Below are 22,432 nucleotides of genomic sequence, written 5' to 3'. Positions count from 1 at the left end.
AATTTTAAATATAAATTTATGGTTCGCGTCGAAAGTACTGGATTCGGTAGAATCCACTATTACAAGTCTACATCCGCCTTGAATATAGAAGTATTGTAAACTTGTAGTACAAAACGATGAAGTAGCATAAATATGAAGTACAAAAGTTGTACTTGATAGAAAAAGCTCAAAAGATTTTCGAAGTATTATCCTAAAAGTACTACTAAGTGATAGTACAATGTTGAAATACTACACACTATTTTAGAACCATTCTTTATATATCTAATCTATAAACCTACCAATTTTGACAAGTAAAAGTAGAGACAGGGGATCCTCTAATTGGTGAAAGTGTTCAATAGGGGCAATCTGAGATCACATGTTTGGCACTTTTCCTTTTTTTCTCGTGTGGTTTGATATCTTAATATGTGTTCTCAGGTCGCCCCTGTCGAACTATTTTTTACCGAATAAGATGGTTTATCATGTTTGGTATACAAAAAGATGTTTTTATCATGTTCGAGAACTTCGCCTGAATGAGCTTTCTCACAATGTCCTTCTCAAGTCTGATAAAGGAGAAGGGACATTGTGGTAGGCTGATAGCGAGCGTAAAACTAGTCAACTCATAGTGAATCCTCAAAATACAGATAAATGAACAATGATGATTCATATACTCAAGATCCTAACTTTTATGATGTGCCAACTTGCTTGAAAGGTTTGACCAAGGTAAGTTTTATTACTCCACATATTAATTTTTTGAACTTATGTGATTGTACGTTAATAACCGATTATGGCGTATAGCTGCAATAAAAAAAGGACAGCCCAATGCATAAAGTATTCCGTGTTTACGCAGGGTTCGAGGAAGGGCAACACCTAAGGAATGTGATATAAAGAAAACTAAATAATGTAATGAGACTCATTCATGCAGAATGTAGTAACAGATTTCAGAAATAATACAATTATTAGTTCTAATAATTTAAGATTTTTTTCATGATTTCACTAGCTCAATAAAGCAAGGAAGTGTGTTTTCATACATAATATTACTTTAAGGAAACATGAGATAACTCTATAATAGGGGAATCAAATAGCCATTTTAAGACTATTACAAAAGGGAGCTGCACTTAGGACATTGAGATCAGGGCCCAATGCAACAAAATGCCAACATCTTCTTTTTCCTCTGCACCCAAAAAAGAAAAATAGGTATAAGTCCAGGATAGTTTAGAGACGGATCCAGGATTTGATATTAATAGTGCACATGAATACGAACTTCGTGTGTGTATGTGTATATGATTTTTTTTTCCAAATATATGCATATATTTTAGAGTTGAAGGTAGCAATTGCGCCTGCACCAGAATGCCACTGAGCTACATTTTCCCTATTGATGGCAGTGGCGGACCCAAGTGGTGGCTAGCGGGTTCAACTGAACCCGCTTCACCAAAAAATAATACTGTGTATATGTATAAATTAGGATTAAAGCTGTATAAATTTTGTATAAATATTTATTTGAACCCACTTGACAACTACTATTTTAAACTAAAGTTATATACTTCTAAGATTGAACCCGCTTGCATAAAATTCTGGGTCCGCCACTGATTGATGGCATGGTATATAGGAAACAAGCGATATTATCCACTTGACATTTAAGTTATATGCACTGATAGTATAAAATTTTATACACGACCAGTGTAGTTTAACCAAGAAAAGTAGGTTAGTTATCATTTTTATCAAGTTATTGATTAAAGTTTATCATAGATTTATCTGTAATTACCATATAGTAGGCGAATTGAGTTTAGTAATAAGTCTTACCATGCAAGAATCTTCATGTTGCTTCCTAAGAGCTTCCTGTTCATGATCGATACTAGGTGGTCGCGCTAAAAGATCATTATTTTTGTGTTGTTTTCTGTTGACGCGAGCTTTTGAAAATTCGACAGTATAACTTGCAGCACCTCCAGTTTGTTGATCCCACATTCCAAATTGAGGTACAGACCTGTATCCATTTTTCTGCAGTTTCAACAGATATAGGAAAATCATTTAGTTAGAAACTCAGAGCTAGAGATCAATATATCTTTTGGAAAATACATCATGTGACAGGAATGATGATCATGGAATTCTTTACTATTACAACATATATTGCATGATTAAACCATAAAAATATGATAAATCACTAGCATTTGATTGGGAAACTGCTGAGGAGGAAATAAATTCAGATATGGAATATGACATCAAGCTAGGTACAGTCAAACCTCTCTATAACAACCTCATTTGTTCCGATATTTTTTGGTTACTATAGTGAAGTGTTGTTGCGAAGATTATATATTAAAACATAACATACAAATCGGTTCCAAGAAAAACTGGATTTTTATAGTGAATGACTGTTATATAGGGATGTTATTATAGAGAGATCTGACTGTACAGTAATTGTCATTTGTCAATTTTGGATGTTGTGAGGTTCTCATTATGCAGGGCCATATGTGATCAGAACAAAACCAGGTAATGAATTAGCAGCTGCATAGTGAAGGATTCTAACAAAGTCACTCAAAAGAATGTTGCTTCATATGATATTTGGGAATAGTAGCATAGTTGCTTAGTCGTCGTCCCTTCTTTTAACGTGATACAATATAGGTGTGTTTCGTCGCTCAAACCCTTACTTCTTCCCTCCTCTTCTCCTCTTCTCAGTGTAGAAAGCATACCCACCGCTCCCTTGCTGTGGCTGGTACCTGTTGCTGGTGGGAGGTGGTCGAGTTGCGTTCAAGTTGGTCTGGACACCACAGTTATAAAAAAAAAAGGTGTCTCCAGCCGAGGTAATTCAGTTCTTTAGTTTGTGGCGGAGTCGCGGAGAGTTGTAGAAGACTCGGTTATTAAAGATCTAATTGAAGTAATTCTTGAGCCACCTTTATCGCTATGTTGCTTCAATCTTGTGTTAAGGATATTCAACCATTTACATGACTTTTCTTTTACCTATACGCGCAAGATAGTCATTCGACAAAAGGGATTCAATTGAACCCTTTAAAACCATGCAGTTGTACACTAGTACTATATTACTACAGGAAATTTTGCAGTCAAGAATCCCATAATGCACCAGAATGAAGATGGTTTTAATTACCATGCAACCTGGTGCACTAGCCCCCGCTATGTGCGGGGTTCGAGGTTGGACCACAGGAGTTTTAATTACAATATGTTATTCAGATTAAGTATTCTTACCATATTGCTAGGGTCCTCTTGTTTCTTGCCAGGAAATTCCTGATCATTTGCCAACCCGTGGCGTGCGCCTAATCCATTTTTATGCTGCTGCTGATCATTTGTCAATCCGTGGCGTGCACCTAAACCATTTTTATGCTGCTGGTGTTGTTGATGCTGCTGCTTGTTGGCGCGAGCTTGGGAAAATTCCATTGTATAACTAGAATTTCCCCCGGCTGCAGCCTTGTTATCCCATGCTCCAAATTGAGGAACATAAGTTGGACCATTTTTCTAAAGAAATATTTGAACAAACATTTGGTCAGTAAATATATATGAAGTAGCTAGGTCCTAAGTTGCTTCAATATGGCAGTTTAGGTGCTGTATTCGTGTCAATACCACGCTAGTATGGGTGTGGTTATGGGATTTGTAGCGGATATGGTCATACAACTTTGGGTACTTTAATTTGACAACGATGAACTGAAAAATTCAAGACGATATACTATTTGATTCCCGAAATTAGAACCAAAATCAGGATAAATTTGAAGAAAATAACATATCTACAACTTGAGAATAAAAAAGAAATCCACACTTTATAAGTTATACGTAACTATTCCACAAAATTTCTTATAAGTGATATGTTTATATTTTTGAATCATTTTTATCTGGATCTCCCCACCCGTATCCGTACTAGGATCCATATCCCCGAATCTTTGAATCTACATCTCGAAGGATGTCTGTCGAATATTGCACCCGTGTTAGATACCCGCAACTGTGTCCGAGCAACTTTAGGCTAGGTCTATTATCTTTGGTGAAATACATAGATGAAAGTTGGAGCTGTATATGCATAACCGGAGAGAATTCGAGCCTCACAAATAAACAAGACGTGATATTAGAACATGCACAGATCCTGGCTTTAATTTTTACCCAAAAAAATATTTCACGTATTTGGCCATGCAAAAAGAATTAATCTCGCACATGGAAAATATGTTTGAAGATAAAATTGGCTAAATAAAAATACTTTTTTAGTAGTTTAAGATTTAAAATAGGATGGTCGCACAATTATCAACAACTATAATGACACAACGAAAGAACTTGATGAAGATAATTATAAGATTGATAATATATAAATTCATGAAAAAGATATTAATTGCTCTCTCTCTTGATCAGGATCATTTCTTTCAAAACGTTTTTTCTCCTTCCCCTTAATTAACTAAATAGTCTTAAACATTACAAAGAAATGCAGAATATTTAACAAATAAATGCCAATATGGATAGGCAAACTTCATAAGAACATAATTGTAATATCTTCATGGAAATCATTTTCCTTCTAAATCAATCTCGAACATTTACTTAATTTCTCCATCATTTCCATTAAAAGATCAAACAATCTAAACAAAGAAAAAAATTAAAGAAATACATAAGAAAAAGTCAAAATGATTTGTTACTTAATTTCTCCATCATTTCCATTAAAAGATCAAACAATCTAAACGAAGAAAAAAATTAATGAAATACATTTAAAAAAGTCAAAATAATTTATTGCATATCCGCTAGAGGAAATGGCATTTTTTTTTTTATATATATAAAAAAAGTAAGTTTTCATTGAATCTGAAACATACCTCCTTTCGTTTTTCCATATGAAGCACAAAGAGGAAAAGATCAGAGAGAAATGGCTGAAAAGGCTTTGAAGGAGGTAATCATGGATTCTCCAATATATATACGCCTCTAATTATTAATTATTTACATATATATTTATTTATTTATTTATTTATTTATTTATTTATTTGTCTTATGTATATATTTGTTAAAATAATATTTAGCCAGAGAGCAGCAAATCGAGGATAAACATAGCAATATAGCATTATATCATGACCCAATAATTGTTACATTTTCATGTAAAGATAAAATCTTAACAAAACACCCTTAAAAATTCGAAAATAATATTCCGGCATAATATGTTGGAGCTTGAATTTTTTACATATGAAATTCCAGCATAGTGTACTGGAAATTTCATAATGTGCTGGAGTTCCACCATAATATGTTGGAAATTTAAACCTAGGAGCTTCATAATCCAGCATATTATACTGGATATGCTGGAGTTCTAACATAATATGCAAGGAGTTTATATGAAGGAGCTCCATAATCCACCATATTATGCTGGAACTTTCTGCGTTTCAACAAAACTAGAGGTGTACAAAGGAAACCGACAAATCGCACCAAACCGATAATCCGAATCAAATCGAGAAAAAAAAACCCGACTATGATTTGGTTTAGTTTTGGAAAAAAATTCTGACCATAATTGGTTTGGTTTGGTTTTAACTAAAATATGTCACACCAAACCAAGACAACCCGACATTACATATATAGAAGTTTTAAATATATTTAATACATAAAAATATTTATTGTTGTGTAGTTTATAAATATTTTCATAATTTTATCTTTTAACATGTTATTTTAAACTTGGACTTATAATTCTTGAATACTACAATAAGTTTTATAGTCAATATTAGTGCTAAATATTCAATTAAATTGTACAAGAAATGACAATAGTATTGGATATCTATTTTTTTTAGTTTTTCCATGAATTAGATAAAAATATAAATTTTCTTTTTTTAGTGTTTAGTCATGTAAAAATAGTACTTGTTTGTCGTACTTATTTTAGCAACTTGGTAATTTTAGATTATGTTTATTTTCATTATGTCATATTAATAATATTTATTTTACGCGATTTTATTATCTTTATTATTGAATATCTTAGTACAATACCATAGCTCATCTCCTATTTTGTATTATTTTCTTAAAATAACCTTATTGTTACGACCCCAAAATCAACCCGGTCGTGATGGCGCCTATCATGAAACTAGGTCAGCCGACACATTTTCAAAGTAGTTCAATATTTCATTTAAAACTTAAATAACAACCTTTTTCAACTGAAATTCCATAAAAAAATATAAAGTCAGAGACCAAAACGCGGAAATAAAAGCCCGACCTCGGGTGTCACTAAGTCATGAGCAATACTACAATTTGTTCTGAAACATAACAAGACCAAAAATAGTCTGAAAGTAGCCAAAGTATACTAGAAGGAAGATAAAGAAGGAGAAAGGCGGGACTGCGAGCGCCTGGCAGCTACCTCGCTGTTTCCGGTGATAATCCGCGAATGAAGTAGTCAACAGCCGCTACTGTGGCCTAAATACCTGGATCTGCACACAAGGTGCAGGGGGTAATGTGAGTACACCAACTCAGTAAGTAACAAGTCCAAACTATGGACTGATAGGTAGTGACGAACTAAACCTCAGCAATTATAACACATTTAAATTGTACAATAAAGTAGGCATGCTGGCAATTTAATTGTTCAACTCAATAGTAAAGCAAAGTACCAATCCAAACAATGTGAAGTATAAAGCTCAGCAAATCTCTACATGTCAATGCCAGAAATATATGAGAACGCACCGTGTACACACACTCTTAAGTGCTCAACTACTCGTTACCGCATATGGCCATCCAGACTAGGGAAATCCATCCCGGAATATATACAACACTGACTTCTAGTCAACCAGTATCGAGGAACAAGGGTAATCCAACCCTGAGGAGAAATCCATCTCCAGGTATTAATACTTCGGACAAATCCATGTCCCGGGAAATCCATCCCTCAATAATATCATTCGCGCTCACTAGGGGGTGTGTCGACTCCAGAAGGGCTCCTTTCAGCCCAAGCGCTATAACAACCCAACGAACGCATAATCAATAATCTGTTGTGGCTTGCAGCCCGATCCCATAATTGTCACTCATAATCATGCTCTCGGCCTCATTCAGTCATCACTCTCCAGCTCACACACACACACGGGCTCACAATGCCATGAAACTAGCCCGAAACAATGATATAATGTGCCAAATAACAACAACTGAGACTGAGACATGACATGATATGCATGAACAAGACTGAGTACAGAATATCAATGAAACTAATGAGATGACAGCAAGAAACGACCACTCGTATCTCAACAGTATTGGCATGAAGCCCTAGCATGATAATTATCATGATTTACAGTTCATTTCCTTAATCATATAATCATAACACAGATATCAACAAGAAAGAGCCACTAAGTGGTGCCATGGAATGAACCAGGCCATAATTTTCATGGTGCACGCACACACGCCCTTCACTTGGCATTTGCGTCACCTCAATATGTAATCATATAACACATAGTTTGGGGTTTCGAACCCTCAAACCAAGTTTGAAAGCGTTACTTACCTTAAACGAAGCCAAATTCTACTCCGCTACGCCTTTGCCTTTGGAATTAACCTCCAAACGTCCCGAATCTAACCAAAAGCAATACAATGCAATCAATATAGGCCAAAAAATCAATTCCAAACGAAAAACTAGCAATTCAACCCAAAATCCCGAAATTCACCCAAACCTGACCCTGGGGCCCACATCTTGAAATCCGACAAAAACACACAACTAGAAACTCCTTCTATTTGCGAGTCCATACATACAAGATTTATCAAAATTCGACTCCATTTGGCCCCTTAAACCCTCAATCAAAACTCTCCAAAATTTCAAGCCTTAACCCCTTATTTCACCCTTAATCACCACTAATTACATGATTAAACCACAGAAAACTACCATAATCACGAGTATTAGGGCTCAAATTACTCACCTTAGTGAAAACCCCCTTGAATCCCTCTTCAAATTGCTCCCAAAAGCTCCAAATCCGGATGAAAAATGGTGAAGAATGACCAAAATTTGCGAAGGGGCTTTTTTATACATTCTGCCCAGAACTTATGCATTTGCGGCCAAAATCATGCACCTGCGGTCCGTACGCCGCATCTGCGCATTTCACTTAAATTCCTAGCTGCTTTCGCAACTGCACCACAGGCCTTGCACCTGCAGGCTCGCAGATGCGGTCCAACTTCCGTTCCTACGGTCCTTCTCCACTTCTGCGGTCCAATTCCACTTCTGCGGACCTCGCACCTGCGGTTCCCAATCCGCAGGTGCAAAAATGACAGAAGCAGCAGCTTCAGCTGCTCAAACCAATTCCAACCCTTCCGTTGACAATCCGAATCCATCCAAGGGCCCTCGGGAGCTCAACCAAAAATACCAACAAGTCATATACCACTATTCAAATTTACTCAAACCTTCGGAACACTCCAAACAACGTCAAAACACCAAATCACCCTCAGATTCAAGTCTAAGAACCTCTAAACTTCCGAATTCCGCAAACGATGCCGAAACATATCAAACCTCGTTCAAATGACCTGAAATTTTGCACACACGCCACAAATGACACTACGAACCTACCCCAATTTCCAAAATTCCATTCCAACCCCGATATCAAAATTTCCACTACCAATCGAGAAATGCCAAATTTCTAATTTTGCCAATTCAAGTCTAAATCTACCACGGATCTCCAAATTACATTCCGAATATGCTCATAAATCCAAAATCACCTAACGGAGCTAACCAAACCGCCAGAATTCACATCCGAGATCATCTACTCATAAGTCAACATCCGATTGACTTTTCCAACTTAAGCTTCTAAATAAGAGACTTCGTGTCTCTTTCCTCTCCAAAATCACTTCAAACTCAAACCAACCAACTCGATACTATACAATACAGCTAAACAACATATAAAGTAGTAGAAATGGGGGAAACGGGGCTATAATTCATGAAACGACCAGCCAGGTTGTTACATCCTCCCCCTCTTAAACAAGCATTCGTCCTCGAACGAGTAAAGAAACATACCTGAAGCCTCAAACAGGTGTGGATATCTGCTCTGCATCTCCCGCTCGGTCTCCCAAGTAGCCTCTTCCATGGGCCGACCTCTCCACAACACTTTCTCTAAAGCTATATCCTTTGATCTTAACTTTTGGACCTGCCGCTCCAAAATAGCCATTGGCTCCACATCATAAGTCAAATTACCGTCTAACTGAACTATGCTGAAATCCAAAATATGAGACAGATCGCCAATATACTTCTGGAGCATAGAAACATGAAATACTGGATACACCCCCGACAAGCTAGGTAGCAAAGCGAGCTCATAAGCCACCTCCCTAATCCTCCGAAGCACCTCAAAAGGCCTAATGAACCGAGGGCTCAATTTTCCCTTCTTCACAAATCTCATAACACCCTTCATGGGTGAAATCTTCAGTAGAACCTTCTCCCCGACCATGTAAGATACATCATGAACCTTTCTGTCAACATAACTCTTTTGTCTTGATTGTGCTGTACAAAGCCGCTCCTGAATCACTTTCACCTTGTCTAAAACATCATGTATCAAGTCTGTACCCAAAAGCCTAGCCTCGCCCGGCTCGAACCACCCTACTAGAGATCTACACCGTCTTCCATATAAAGCCTCATATGGAACCATCTGAATACTCGACTGATAACTCTTGTTGTAAGCAAACTCCACAAGCGATAGAAACTGGTCCCAAGAACCCCCAAAATCAATGACACAAGCACGCAACATGTCCTCCAATGGCTGAATAGTGCACTCGGACTACCCGTCTATCTGAGGGTGAAAAGCTGTGCTCAACTCAACCTGAGTACCTAACTCTCGCTGCACAGCTCTCCAAAACTGCGATGTGAACTGAGTACCTCTATCTGAAATGATGGAAACTAGGACACCATACAGGCGAACAATCTCTCGGATATAAATCTCAGCTAACCTCTCTAAAAAATAGGTAGAACACATAGGAACAAAGTGTGCAGACTTGGTTAGTCGATCCATAATCACCCAAATAGAATTGAACTTTCACAAAGTTTGTGGGAGCCCAACTACGAAATCCATGATGATCCGCTCCCACTTCCAGTCTGGAATATCCATCTGCTGAAGCAAGCCACCCGGTTTCTAATGCTCATATTTCACCTGCTGACAATTGAGACACCAAGCTACAAACCTTACTATATCCTTCTTCATCCTCCTCCACCAATAGTGTTGTCTCAAATCCTGATACATTTTTGCGGCACCCAGATGGATGGAATACCTCGAGCTATGGGTCTTCTCAAGAATCAACTCCTGAAGTCCATCTACATTAGGCACACATATCCAGCCCTAGATCCTCAATACACCGTCATCACCAATAGTCACATATCTGGCATCGCCGTGCTGAACTCTGTCCTTGAGGACAAACAAGTGAGGATCATTATACTGATGCTCTCTAATGTGGTCAAACAAGGAAGACCGAGAAACCACATAAGCTAAGATCCAACTGGGCTCCAAAATATCCAACCTCATAGACCGATTGGCTAAGGCCTGAACATCAACTACAAGAGGTCTCTCCCCAACAAGAATAAATGCAAGACTGTCTATACTCACCGCCTTCCTACTCAAAGCATCGGCCACTACATTGGCCTTTTCCGGATGGTACAAGATAGTAATATCATAGTCCTTTAGCAGTTCTAACCACCTCCACTGCCTCAAATTGAGATCCTTCTGCTTGAACAAGTGTTGGAGGCCACGATGATCAGTAAATACCTCACAAGGTACACCATAGAAATAATGCCTCCAAATCTTCAACGCATGAAAAATGGAAGCCAACTCCAAATCATGAACAGGGTAGTTCTTCTCATGGGGATTCAACTGACAAGAAGCATAAGCAATCACTCTACCCTCCTGCATCAACACATACTCAATACCAACTCTAGAAGCATCACAATATATTGTATATGAACCTGAAGCTAATGGCAAAACTAACATTGGAGTTGTGGTCAATGCCATCTTGAGCTTATGAAAGCTCATCTCACACTCATCCGACCACCTGAAAGGAGCACCCTTTTAAGTCAACTTAGTCAAGGGTGATGCAATAAATGAAAATCCTTATACAAACCGACGGTAATAACCTGCCAAACCAAGAAAACTACAAATCTCTGTGGCTGAGAATGGTCTGGGCCAACTCTGAACCGCCTCTATCTTCTTCGGATCAATCTGAATACCCTAACTGGACACCATATGCCCCAAGAACACCACAAAACTGAGACAAAACTCACATTTGGAGAACTTTGCATGGAGCTTCTCCTTCCTCAACCGCTGCAATACAACTCTTAAATGCTCAGCATGCTCCTCCTAACTATGCGAGTACACCAAAATATCATCAATGAATGCAATCACAAACGAGTCGAGATAAGGCTGAAACATGTTGTTCATCAAATGCATGAACACTGCTAGGGCATTGGTCAACCCAAAAGACATTACATGGAACTCATAATGACCGTATCAGATCTTGAAAGTTGTCTTAAGGATGTCTGAGTCCCTGATCTTTAACTGGTGATATCCTGACCAGAGATCAATCTTGGAGAACACTCTCGCTCCCTGAAGCTAGTCAAATAAATCATCAATATGAGGCAAAGGATACTTGTTCTTGATTGTGACTTTGTTCAACTGCCTATAATCAATCCACATCCTCATCGTGCCATCTTTCTTCACAAATAGAACAGGCGCACCCCAAGGCGACATACTAGGCCAAATAAACTCCTTATCAAGGAGTTCCTGAAGCTGCTCCTTCAACTCTTTTACCTACGTCGGTGTCATACGATACGATGAAGTAAAAATGGGTTGAGTGTCTGGCATCATATCGATACCGAAGTCAATATCTCTATCTGGCGGCATGCCCGGCGGGTCTATAGGAAATACATCCGTAAAGTCTCTCATTACTGGAACTGAATCAATACTAGTGTCTCTACATTGACATCCCTCACAAAGGCCAAATAAGAAAGACAACCCTTACCAACCATCTGATGGGCCTTCAACTATGAAATCACCCTACTGGGAACATAATCTGTCGAACCTCGCCACTCAATCCGTGGCACCCCAGGCATGGCCAATGTCATTATCTTAGCATGACAGTCCAAAATAGCATGATACGGAGATAACTAATCCATGCTCAATATCACATAAAAATCAACCATATTAAGCAACAAGAGGTCCACTCAGGTCTTTAGACTCTCAATAGTCACCACATATGACCAATATACGCGGTTCATAATGATAGTATTGCCCACCGGAGTAGATACACGAACAGATGAAACAAGAGACTCACATGGCATATCTATGACGAGCAAAATATGATGACACATATAAAAAAGTAAAACCAGGGTCAAATATTACAGAGGCACCTCTGTGACAAACTGAGACAATACCTATAATCACAGTATCTGAAGCAATAGCATCTGGTCTGGCTGGGAGTGCATAAAACAGGCCTGACCACCACCTGATCGGCCTCCCCCTCTAGGGAGGCCCCTAGCTGACTGACCTCCACCTCGAGCTGGCTGGGCGGGTGGGGAAGTAACTGGTGCTAAAGCCGAAGGCTGACTCCTCTGTTGGGATGAACCTCATGTAAGACGAAGACAAAACCTCTTGATATGACCCAAATCTCCGCACTCGAAGAAACCTCTACTGGCCACTGGCAATGGGGATTGAAGGGATCCCCGAGTACCGGGATAACCACTAGAAGAACCAAGCATAGATAAACCCTAAACTGATGGTGCATGAGTCGAACTTTGAGCTGGAAGGGCACTGAGAGATGAGTGACCCTGATGTGAACTGTGAGAACCATGGCCAAATGATCCACCACGGTGAGCCGAACGAGCTGGTTGAGCATGTCTGAATAGACAACCTCTGTCGTACTGGAACTGACCTCCAAAAGGAACACCACCAAAACTACCAAATCCCCGAGGCCTCTTGGCCTCCCTCTCAACTCGTTCCTGGAGGCGAACTGACTCTATCTCTATGGCAATGTCAACCACCTCCTCAAAAGAAGCGCCAGATACCCTCTCTCTGGTTAGACAAATCTGTAGCTGATATGTGAGGCCATCAACGAACCTCCTGATACTCTCCCTATCTGTGGGAACTAGCCAGATAGCATGACGGGCCAACTTGGAGAACCTCATCTCATACTGCATCTCAGTCATACCCTCCTGATGTAACTACTCGAACTGCCTGCGTAGCTCCTCTCTACGGGACTGCGATACATACTTCTCTAGGAAAGAATGGAGAACTGATGCCAGGTAAGTGGCGCTACACCAATACGCCTACGCCTCTCATAAGCCTCCAACCAAGTAAAGGCAGCTCTAGAAAACTGAAAGGTAGTAATTGAGACCCCACTAGTCTCCGGAATACCCGTTATATATAGAATCCTCTAACACTTTTCCAAGAAATCCTAGGCATCCTCGCCCTCTGCACCACTAAAAGTCAGAGGCTGAAGTCTACCAAACCTCTCCAATCGACGCTGCTCGTCATCAGGCATGACCGGTACCACAAAATTCTAAGCAGGTACAACCGGTTGGGCTGGTGGTGCCTCCGGTGTCTGCAGTCCCTGAACAACCTGCTCGAGTGTACAAGTGGCAGGAGTCTGAGTGCCTTCCCTGGCATGAGAAGTAGCTGCTGTAGTAGAAACTGCAACCGCCTGAGAAAGACTGATGCACACGGTTAAGATCTGAGCTAAGGTCTCCTAAAGACCTGGAATAACAATAGGCACAACCGGTGCCTGATCTGGTCCTGCTGGAGCATCCATAACTGGGACCTAATCATGAACTGGGGCGGCTGGTGGATCTGCAGGTGCTGCCTTAGTTGCTAAGATGGGCTACATCCTACCCCTACCACGGCCTCGACCACGACCTCGACCTCTAGTGGCCCCAACTGGTGGTATTAGTGGTCATCAGTCCTGACCGGTAGCACGTGTACTCACCATCTGTAAGAGAATATAATAATAGAAGTTTAGTACTAGAATCAATAGATTCGCACGACAAGAATTCAAGAATGTGAAGTTTTCCTAAAGGTTCTGCAGCCTCTGTCACATCTCATTTTTCCCGATGGGGGATATGGGAGTTTTTCCAATTAAAGAAGCAATAATCGAAACGGGATTATTATTATTATTCAAATTCAGAATCGCCACTTGGGATAATTTATGGTGTCCTAAGTCACTGATTTAAAATCCTGAATTGAAGAAGTTTTGACTCTGTTTTACAGTCCGTGAAACGCAGAAATCCGGGAAAGGAATTATGTTATCCCGGGATAAGGTTTTAGGCATTCCCGGGTTCAGTGGTTTTAGCACGGTCGCTTTAATCATACCTGGCTTAATCAATTTGTTTAATTAGTCATTTTAAATCCTATGTACATTTACCTTTTACCACTTTTAATTTGAAACGAGTCACGCGTATGTGAATTCATTTAGTTTGGCGCGTCAAGAATCATGTCACGCGTATGTGTCCACAATTAATCACGCTTTATTAATAGTAAGAAAATTTGATCAAAGTTGCACGAATGCATACCTCGATTTTATTTTTAGGATCGTAATTATGTTATGCGAACGTGTACACAATCACGATGATAGATTAAGTCACACCTAAAGCATTTTATACGAATATTCATGATTTATTTCTTTCCTAAGTTTGAGATTAAAAACAAAACCAGCATTCAACTAAAAAGCCCAAAGTGCGATGGGCTTATTATAGTCCAAAATCTTCTAACAACTAGCCTACACGTTTTTTTCAAGATTTCAATTTGCTTCTTTCCTTTTTGGATAATAATCACTGCAAATAAACTTAAACTAAATATTTTAAATTTTCCAACAGTGAATCTAATAAGGGCAGTATATATTTTAAAAGGTTTCAATCAAAAAGCGTTCTACCAAAGGTACCAGAAACGAATCTAGCATTACCCACACTGTCAATCTCTTCCTTACTCTCTACGAAATAGAGGGACAATATGGGCAGAACATTCTCACCCATAAGAACCAGTTATTTCCTCAGACTGGAACAAGAATTATTAACACAAATACTTAAAAGCTACTGAAACTTGAACAAAACTATGAATTAAAATGTCTAATATTACAATCAATTCAGTCACACTAGCGATACATGAATGCTAAGGAGACAACTCTGAAAGACGATTTAGTGATTGAACATGGAGTTTATTTTCCTTAGAGTACATGAAATTGGAGCATCAGAACTGATCCCTCAAACTTAACAAATGAATCATTGCCAGCATATTAGTCAATACCTAATTCGATAAACAGAAAAAGACGAGTTGTTTACACCATACGTTTGTCCTCAACGAACTAAACTTTCAAGCAGATCCAGTACATGAAGGATGAATCACTAAGCATTGATACTGAATATCCAACTAATCATTGACTAACATAACAGATTTATCATATTTAAGTAAGAGCTAAAAAAGGAAGAAGTTAGAGGAAAGAGCTGGATGACTCAAAATAACATGAAAACTAAAGTTCAACACGAGTAACTTCATTGATTTCACAGCACAAGTACATTTTCCACACAAATATGTTTACATTCCATTTTCCATTCAAGGTTCAAAGAAGTACCTGGATACAATAAGTGAATAGAATAAGAAAGATATCTCTGAAATTAACGAGTAATAGCCGCAAATAATAATAAAAATAGTTAAAGGACATCTCAAACAACCCAACAAATGACACTGGAGGACATCACACTAAGCCTTGATTTCAAAACCAAAAATCCAACTGTAATCTTAAGACCAATGAAAATCTAATGCAAGGTCATTTCTCAATGAGAAGGAAATTCATTACTTTCAGAAATAGGGGTTCAAATCTGAAATCTGTCTTAAAATTAATCTTAAAAGATGATGGAATGTGTCCTTTGAGAGAGAGAAGGGTTTTATATATATATGGAATGAAATATGCCATGTGCTCCTAAGGATAAGGGAATCATTCTCTAAAACTAATCCTAATTTTCAGGAAAAGAGCATCTTTTTTAACAGATAATGGACAGTTGCCCATTTCTATTCAATTTCAGCATCTTTTTACAACAAATTTGGATAGTTATCTAAAATCTAGAAACTTCCTAATGCCTTATCTGAAATTCCCATTTTTACCTCCCAATTGACCCCCTTTAAATTTCGTTTGTTACCAATAACCCCCTATACTTTTTAATTAGCAATCAAACCTTCCCCATCACATAATGAAAACAAGCATCAGAAACAAATAAATAGAGAAACAAACTATTACCCTAAAAAAAACCTAGCTGAATTACTGCATTAATAAAGAAAACTGATCGGATTACCTTAAACACCAAATATTAACTAATAAATAAGCGATTAATAATTAAACTAACTACACTACCAAGTAACCTAAGGATTAAACACGGACTATTATCAAGATTTAAGAAAAAATGAAAGAAAATAAATAAATAAAAATGAAACAGCAATAATTAGTATGGAAAGTACTAAAAGGAAGTAAATTAAACCTAAAACGACTTCCCACGAGGCTGGCAGGAGTCCGGTGAGTCAGTCAAAATCTAATAACCTCAGAGTGACTCAAAACTAACGTCATCTTGTTGATAGAAATCTATTAACGTAAGCTTTAGGCCAAATCGAGTTGGAAAAGCACGAAAATCAGAAAAGGAGAAAGAAGTTATGTTTCTGGATTTTAGATTTGAAATTGAGGGGAATCTGTTGGGATTTTTGTGAGATTAATGGTAGGATGATGATAGGCTGATGTGAGGAGTATGAGATGTTAATTTTGGGTTATTTGGTGACAGGCCGCCGCCGTGGGGCAATTTTCGGTGGGCGGCGGCGGGTGGTGAAGGATTTTAGGGGCTAAGTGAGAGAAGAGGGAAACCGGGGGTTTTGGGGGGGTCTTAGGACACTTATATGGGGAGATGAGGGTCAATTCCCAGACATTGGATCATCCAATATCAACGGTTGGGATTGGATAACACAAAACAACATCGTTTTGGGTAAAGGGTGGGGCTGGACTGGGTATGGGGACTAGGCTGGGGCTGGTTGAAGCAAAATTTGGGTTAAGGGTAAATTGGGCCCAAACATTGAGATAACATTTTTCACTTTTCTTGATTTTTTCTTTCTCTTTTTTTAACTTATAAAATTAAATTAAAACCTAAACTAAATCGTATATAAAATCTAATATGTAGAATTAAAACAATTATCTATTTCTATCATAAAAATAATTAATTAACCTAAAACAAATGGAAGAAAATTACTAATTTTGCAATTAAAACTAAAGTTAAATATGTAAAATGACTATATTTGTAATTTTGCTCTATAATGCAATTAATTAACAACTTAAACCTAAAAATGCAAAGAACAACCTAAAAATTCAATGCATGAAATTGAATATTTTTAGGGTATTTTCCATGATTTTTAAAATATTAAATATGCGGAAAAATGTAATTAAATGCAAATAATTAACAAACACTTAGTATAAATTTAAAAAAAACTAAAAATACTTAAAAGAAAAATCCATTTGTGACTTTGTAGGAGTATTATCACTCGGGCAAAAATCACGTGCTCACAACTGCCCCTCTTTACTCGGAAACACGAAGAGTTTTCGGAAAAAGATAAAGTGAGCAAACATGAGCGATTTTTTCCCGTTTGGATATTCCTTGGGAAGCGTTTTTTGAAAAGTTTGACCGAAAATTACTTCCGAGGTTGCCTTCATATCCTTGGCTATAAATGAATCAGGTCAGTGTAGTTCTGGAAGTTTTGATAGCTGGGACTACTGAGAAGCTGTGATTTCACTGTTGTTGCTGTTGTTACTGCTTGCTGAACTCCTTATTACATCGAAATCAAAATGAAAAAAAAACTAGGCAAGTCTATCAGCTATGAGTTACAAGATTTCTATCTATATGTCATCAAACTTGATCTTGAAACTCCTACAGTTCTATTGTGCATCTTGAACTATTGACTTGCACTCTCGAGACAAGCTTATGTTACTTCTAACTTGAGTTGACCTCATTCTTCAGGCGGGTTCCTGCTGTTGTCTTGAGCTTGAACTTGATCTTTGAAATGAATTCCCTTTTTTTCCAGGTGGGTGTGTGCTTCTAACTTAATACTTGAAATGAATTTTCTCGTTCTCCAGGTGGGTATCTGCCACTACGACGAAACAGACGAAACAAAAGAAACTTTTCTGCCCCAGTTTGGACCAGAGCATCCATGAGTGTTAGCTAAGTCCCATTGTCCAGGAGGGACCTGAAAGCTTAAACTACATCCCATTATCTAGGAGGGTCCTGAAAACTTGAAACTATATCCCATTATCTAGGAGGGTCCTGACAACTTAAACTAATTCCCATTATCCAGGAGGGTCCTAAAACTTAAAACTAGATCCCATTATCCAAGAGGGTCCTAAAAACTTGAAACTATATACCATTATCCAAGAGGGTTCTGACAACTTAAACTAGATCCCATTATCCAGGAGGGCCCTAAAAACTTAAAACTACATCCCATTATCCAGGAGGGTCCCGACAACTTAAACTAGATCCCATTATCCAGGAGGGTACCGAAACTTGAAACTAGATCCTATTATCCATGAGGGTCCTGACAACTTAAACTGAATTCCATTATCCAGGAGGGTCCTGAAAACTTAAAACAAAATTCCATCATCCATGAGGGTCCTGACAACTTGAAATTAAATCCCATTATCTAGAAGGGTCCCGACAACTGGAAATTAAAGCCCATTATCCAGGAGGGTCCTGATAATTTGAAACTAAATCCCATTATCCAGGAGGGTCCTGAAACTTGAAATTAGATCCCATTATCCAGGAGGGTCCTGAAAACTTGAAACTATATCCCATTATCCAGGAGGGTCCTGAAACTTGAAACTAGATCCCATTATCCAGGAGGGTCCTGACAACTTGAAATTAAATCCCATTATCCAGGAGGATCCTGGCAACTTGAAATTAAATCTCATTATCCAGGAGGGTCCTGACAATTTAAAACTAAATCCCATTATCCAGGAGGGTCCTGAAACTTGAAACTAGATCGCATTATCCAGGAGGGTCCTGACAACTTGAAATTAAATCTCATTATCCAGGAGAGTCCTGGAAATTTGAAACTATATCCCATTATCCAGGAGGGTCCTGAAACTTGAAACTAGATCTCATTATCCAGGAGGGTCCTAACAACTTGAAATTAAATCCCATTATCCAGGAGGGTCCTGACAATTTAAAAGTAAATCTCATTATTCAGGAGGGTCCTGAAACTTGAAACTATTATCCCATTATCGTGGAGGGTCCTGAAAACTTAAAACTAAATCCCATTATCCATGAGGGTCCTGAAAACTTAAAACTAAATCCCATTATCCAGGAGGGTCTTGGCAACTTGAAATTAAATCCCATTATCCAGGAGGGTCTTGAAAACTTGAAACTATATCTCATTATCCATGAGGGTCCTGAAACTTGAAACTAGATCTCATTATCCAGGAGGTTCCTAACAACTTAAACTAGATTCCATTATCCAGGAGGGTCTTAAAAACTTGAAACTATATCCAATTATCCAGAAGGGTCCTGACAACATAAACTAAATCCCATTATCCAGGAGGGCCCTGAAACTTGAAACTAAATCCCATTTTCCAGGAGGGTCTTGACAACTTGAAATTAAATCCCATTATCCAGAAGGGTCCTGACAACTTGAAATTAGATCCCATTATCGAGGAGGGTCCTGAAACTTAAAACTTGATCCCATTATCTATGAGGGTCCTGAAAACATACGACTGAACCTATTTGGAACATGCTTTCCTCATGGAGGATTCCTGCAGAACAAACAAAATTTCCTGCCCCTATTTCAATCAAAGAAATCTTGTCAGTTTGAAAGTGTGGTGGTTATTTTGTGGAATCCTTGCTGAAGGTGGCTGCCTTTTCCAATGCCATGCTTTGTTCCGATCAGCCGTTTTGGGCTAGCAAAGAATTGTTTGACCTTCTGATCGAACCTCAACCAAACAACCATGAATAACCCAAGTAGATTACACTCAACTTGTTGTTTGACAACTCTGTCCTGCCAATTTTGAGCCATTATACTTCCTAAAAATTCACGAATCAACTGACCGCTCAAACTCCCATTAACACCTTATTGCTCATTCTGAATCATGCCATTTGTGATGTGCTCTGGCCGAACTTTACTTTGCGCAATTGAAAGTCGGTAGTTGGCTTTGAAATTCTTTATTGCTTGCTTAACAAGGCTAACATTGAAAAATACTTAGAGAAGTAGAACCAAAAGAAACGAAGCAAAGTGATTTCGAGAAACAGGAATAAAGAGGAAAATTTGAACAAAGATGACTATTTGAGGAAGAATAGAAAAGAGACTTATCTGAGTGAAGCAGCTGGCTCCAATGATCATGATGTGCATTTTGGATTGATCAGCTCAAATCATTTAGCTAATCACATTTCACTTCATGCCCCGTCTTCATACTTCAAAAACCGGGATTTCCATAATCCAATCTCTTTGCAAAGCCACGAACCTAATTCGGCTTGTAGTGCCCTGAAGGATTTTCACCAGCAAACTTCTCTCATTTGTTCATCTCTCAACTCACCATCGCCTTATAGTGCCCCCGAGGGTTTTCACCAATAAGACTCTCTCATTTTAAATTTTCTCTCAGCTTTCCATCGCTCTACGGTGCCCATGAGGGTTTTCACCAATAAAACTCTCTCATTTTATTCACCTTTCCTTGTGCCCATGAACAAAGTGTTACCCATGATGTGAATCATACCTCTAGCTCGCTTGACTTGGCATTTCTCAAAGATTGACCAGAAGGTCTTTCTTTGGACCGTAGTGTAGGCTTTTGAATGAGGTTAGAAAGAAAAGGAGGCATGCGGGCTCAAACACAGCTTAAATTGAAAGGGTTCAGAATTACAACTTTTGGAATCAGATCTATTACAAAACCACAACTTCTGTCCCAGTTTCTTTGAGTCTGGGGAATTTTGGATTTTTATTTTGCTGGACCGAACCGTGTAAGGTTGCCTATGTATCCTTAAAAGACTCAGGTCAAACGTAGTTCAAGACATAAAAGTTTCTTTGTTTTTGTTACTTTTTCTTTTGCTTTAATTTTTCTTTTTTTTTTCCTCTTCTTTCTTTTGCTTTGCTTTTAACCTTTTTTCATTTTTTCTCTTTTCTCTTTTTCTTTTCTCTCTCCTCTATTTCTAAACTCTACTTCCGATTCCAAAAGAGGAGTATGAAAGAAAATAAATAAGGCTCAAAAGGGGTAACAAATGATAAAAGTGTTTAGATAGCAGAATAAAATGCTTTCGTCATTCCAATCTTTGAAACATGCCAAATACAAATAACGCAATTGAAGACAAACCAAATAAATCATACATAATATCTCTTGACTGCATCAGAATTAACAGCCACATCTACACATTTGCCTTCTATATCTGTTAAATACAAAGCACCATTGGGCAACACTCTTGTTACAATGAACAGCCCCTGTCAGTTTGGGGCAAACTTGCCTTTAGCTTCAGCCTGATGTGGAAGAATGCATTTCAATACTTGCTGGCCCACTTCAAATTTCCTGGGACGCACCTTCTTGTTGTATGCTCTTGCCATTCTTTTCTGATACAATTGACCATGACATACTATCGTGAATCTTTTCTCATCAATCAAGCTCAACTACTCTAATCGGGTTTTGACCCACTCATCATCATCAATTTCAGCTTCAGTAGCAATCTAGAGGGATGGAATCTCAACTTCTGCAGGTATAACTTCTTCAGTTCCATATACCAACAAATAAGGAGTTGCACCTACTTAAGTGTGAATAGTAGTGCAATAACCTATCATAACAAAAGACAACTTTTCATGACATTGCCTAGAACCTTGCACCATCTTACGAAGTATCTTCTTTATGTTCTTGTTAGCCGCCTCAACCGCTCTATTTGCCTTGGGGCGATACGGATTGGAATTTCGATGCATAATCTTGAATTGTTGGCATACCTCTTTCATCAGATGACTGTGAGATTAGCAGCATTGTCTGTGATGATTACCTTGGGGATTCCGAACCGGCAAATGAGATTTGAATGAACAAAATCCACCACTACCTTCTTGGTCACAGATTTAAAAGTTACAGATTCGACCCACTTGGGGAAATAATCGATGGCCACCAGAATAAACCTATGCTCGTTCGATGTTGTTGGCTCAATTGGTCCAATGACATCCATGCCCCAAGCAACAAAAGTCCAAGGTGCAGACATTGTGTGCACACTCAAATGGCGGAGAATGAATCAGATCACCGTGCACCTGGCATTGATGACATATGCGTACAAAGCTAATGCAATATCGTTCCATGGTGAGCTAATAATAACCTACTCGAAGAATTTTCTTTGCCAAAACATATCCGCTCATTTGCGGCCCGCAAATTCCGGAATGCACTTCGGCCATGATAGTTGAAGCTTGTTTAGCATCTATGCACCTTAGTAATCCAAGATATGGAGTCCGCTTGTATAAGGTTCCCCCGCTCAAGAAGAATCCACTAGCCAGAGGTCGAATGGTTCTCTTTTGATCACTTGTAGCTTGTACCGGAT

General features: G+C 38.5%; 1 protein-coding gene across 1 annotated transcript; it reads right to left on the bottom strand.

The window, feature by feature from the left end:
• Nucleotides 1-981: 981 nt before the first annotated feature.
• LOC104237150 (uncharacterized) lies at nucleotides 982-4,835 on the bottom strand. Its single transcript, XM_009791240.2, has 4 exons — nucleotides 4,767-4,835; nucleotides 3,175-3,441; nucleotides 1,780-1,974; nucleotides 982-1,150 (listed from the first exon to the last, which is right to left on the bottom strand). The coding sequence occupies exons 1-4, from the start codon at nucleotides 4,782-4,784 to the stop codon at nucleotides 1,109-1,111; spliced, it is 522 nt and encodes a 173-aa protein (XP_009789542.1). The 5' UTR covers nucleotides 4,785-4,835; the 3' UTR covers nucleotides 982-1,108.
• Between the last annotated feature and the right edge of the window lie 17,597 nt (nucleotides 4,836-22,432).

This window comes from Nicotiana sylvestris, chromosome 10, assembly GCF_000393655.2.
Source record: "Nicotiana sylvestris chromosome 10, ASM39365v2, whole genome shotgun sequence".
Classification (NCBI taxonomy): Eukaryota; Viridiplantae; Streptophyta; class Magnoliopsida; order Solanales; family Solanaceae; genus Nicotiana; species Nicotiana sylvestris.
Note: the sequence above shows the minus strand (reverse complement) of the source record. Positions and strands in the feature narration are given on the sequence as shown.

Coding starts and splice junctions, on each gene's coding strand:
- LOC104237150 (XM_009791240.2), bottom strand. Junction 1,975..3,174: donor AAGAGGACCCTAGCAATATG/GTAAGAATACTT, acceptor TTGAAACTGCAG/AAAAATGGATACAGGTCTGT. Junction 1,151..1,779: donor AACATGAAGATTCTTGCATG/GTAAGACTTATT, acceptor TTTTGGGTGCAG/AGGAAAAAGAAGATGTTGGC.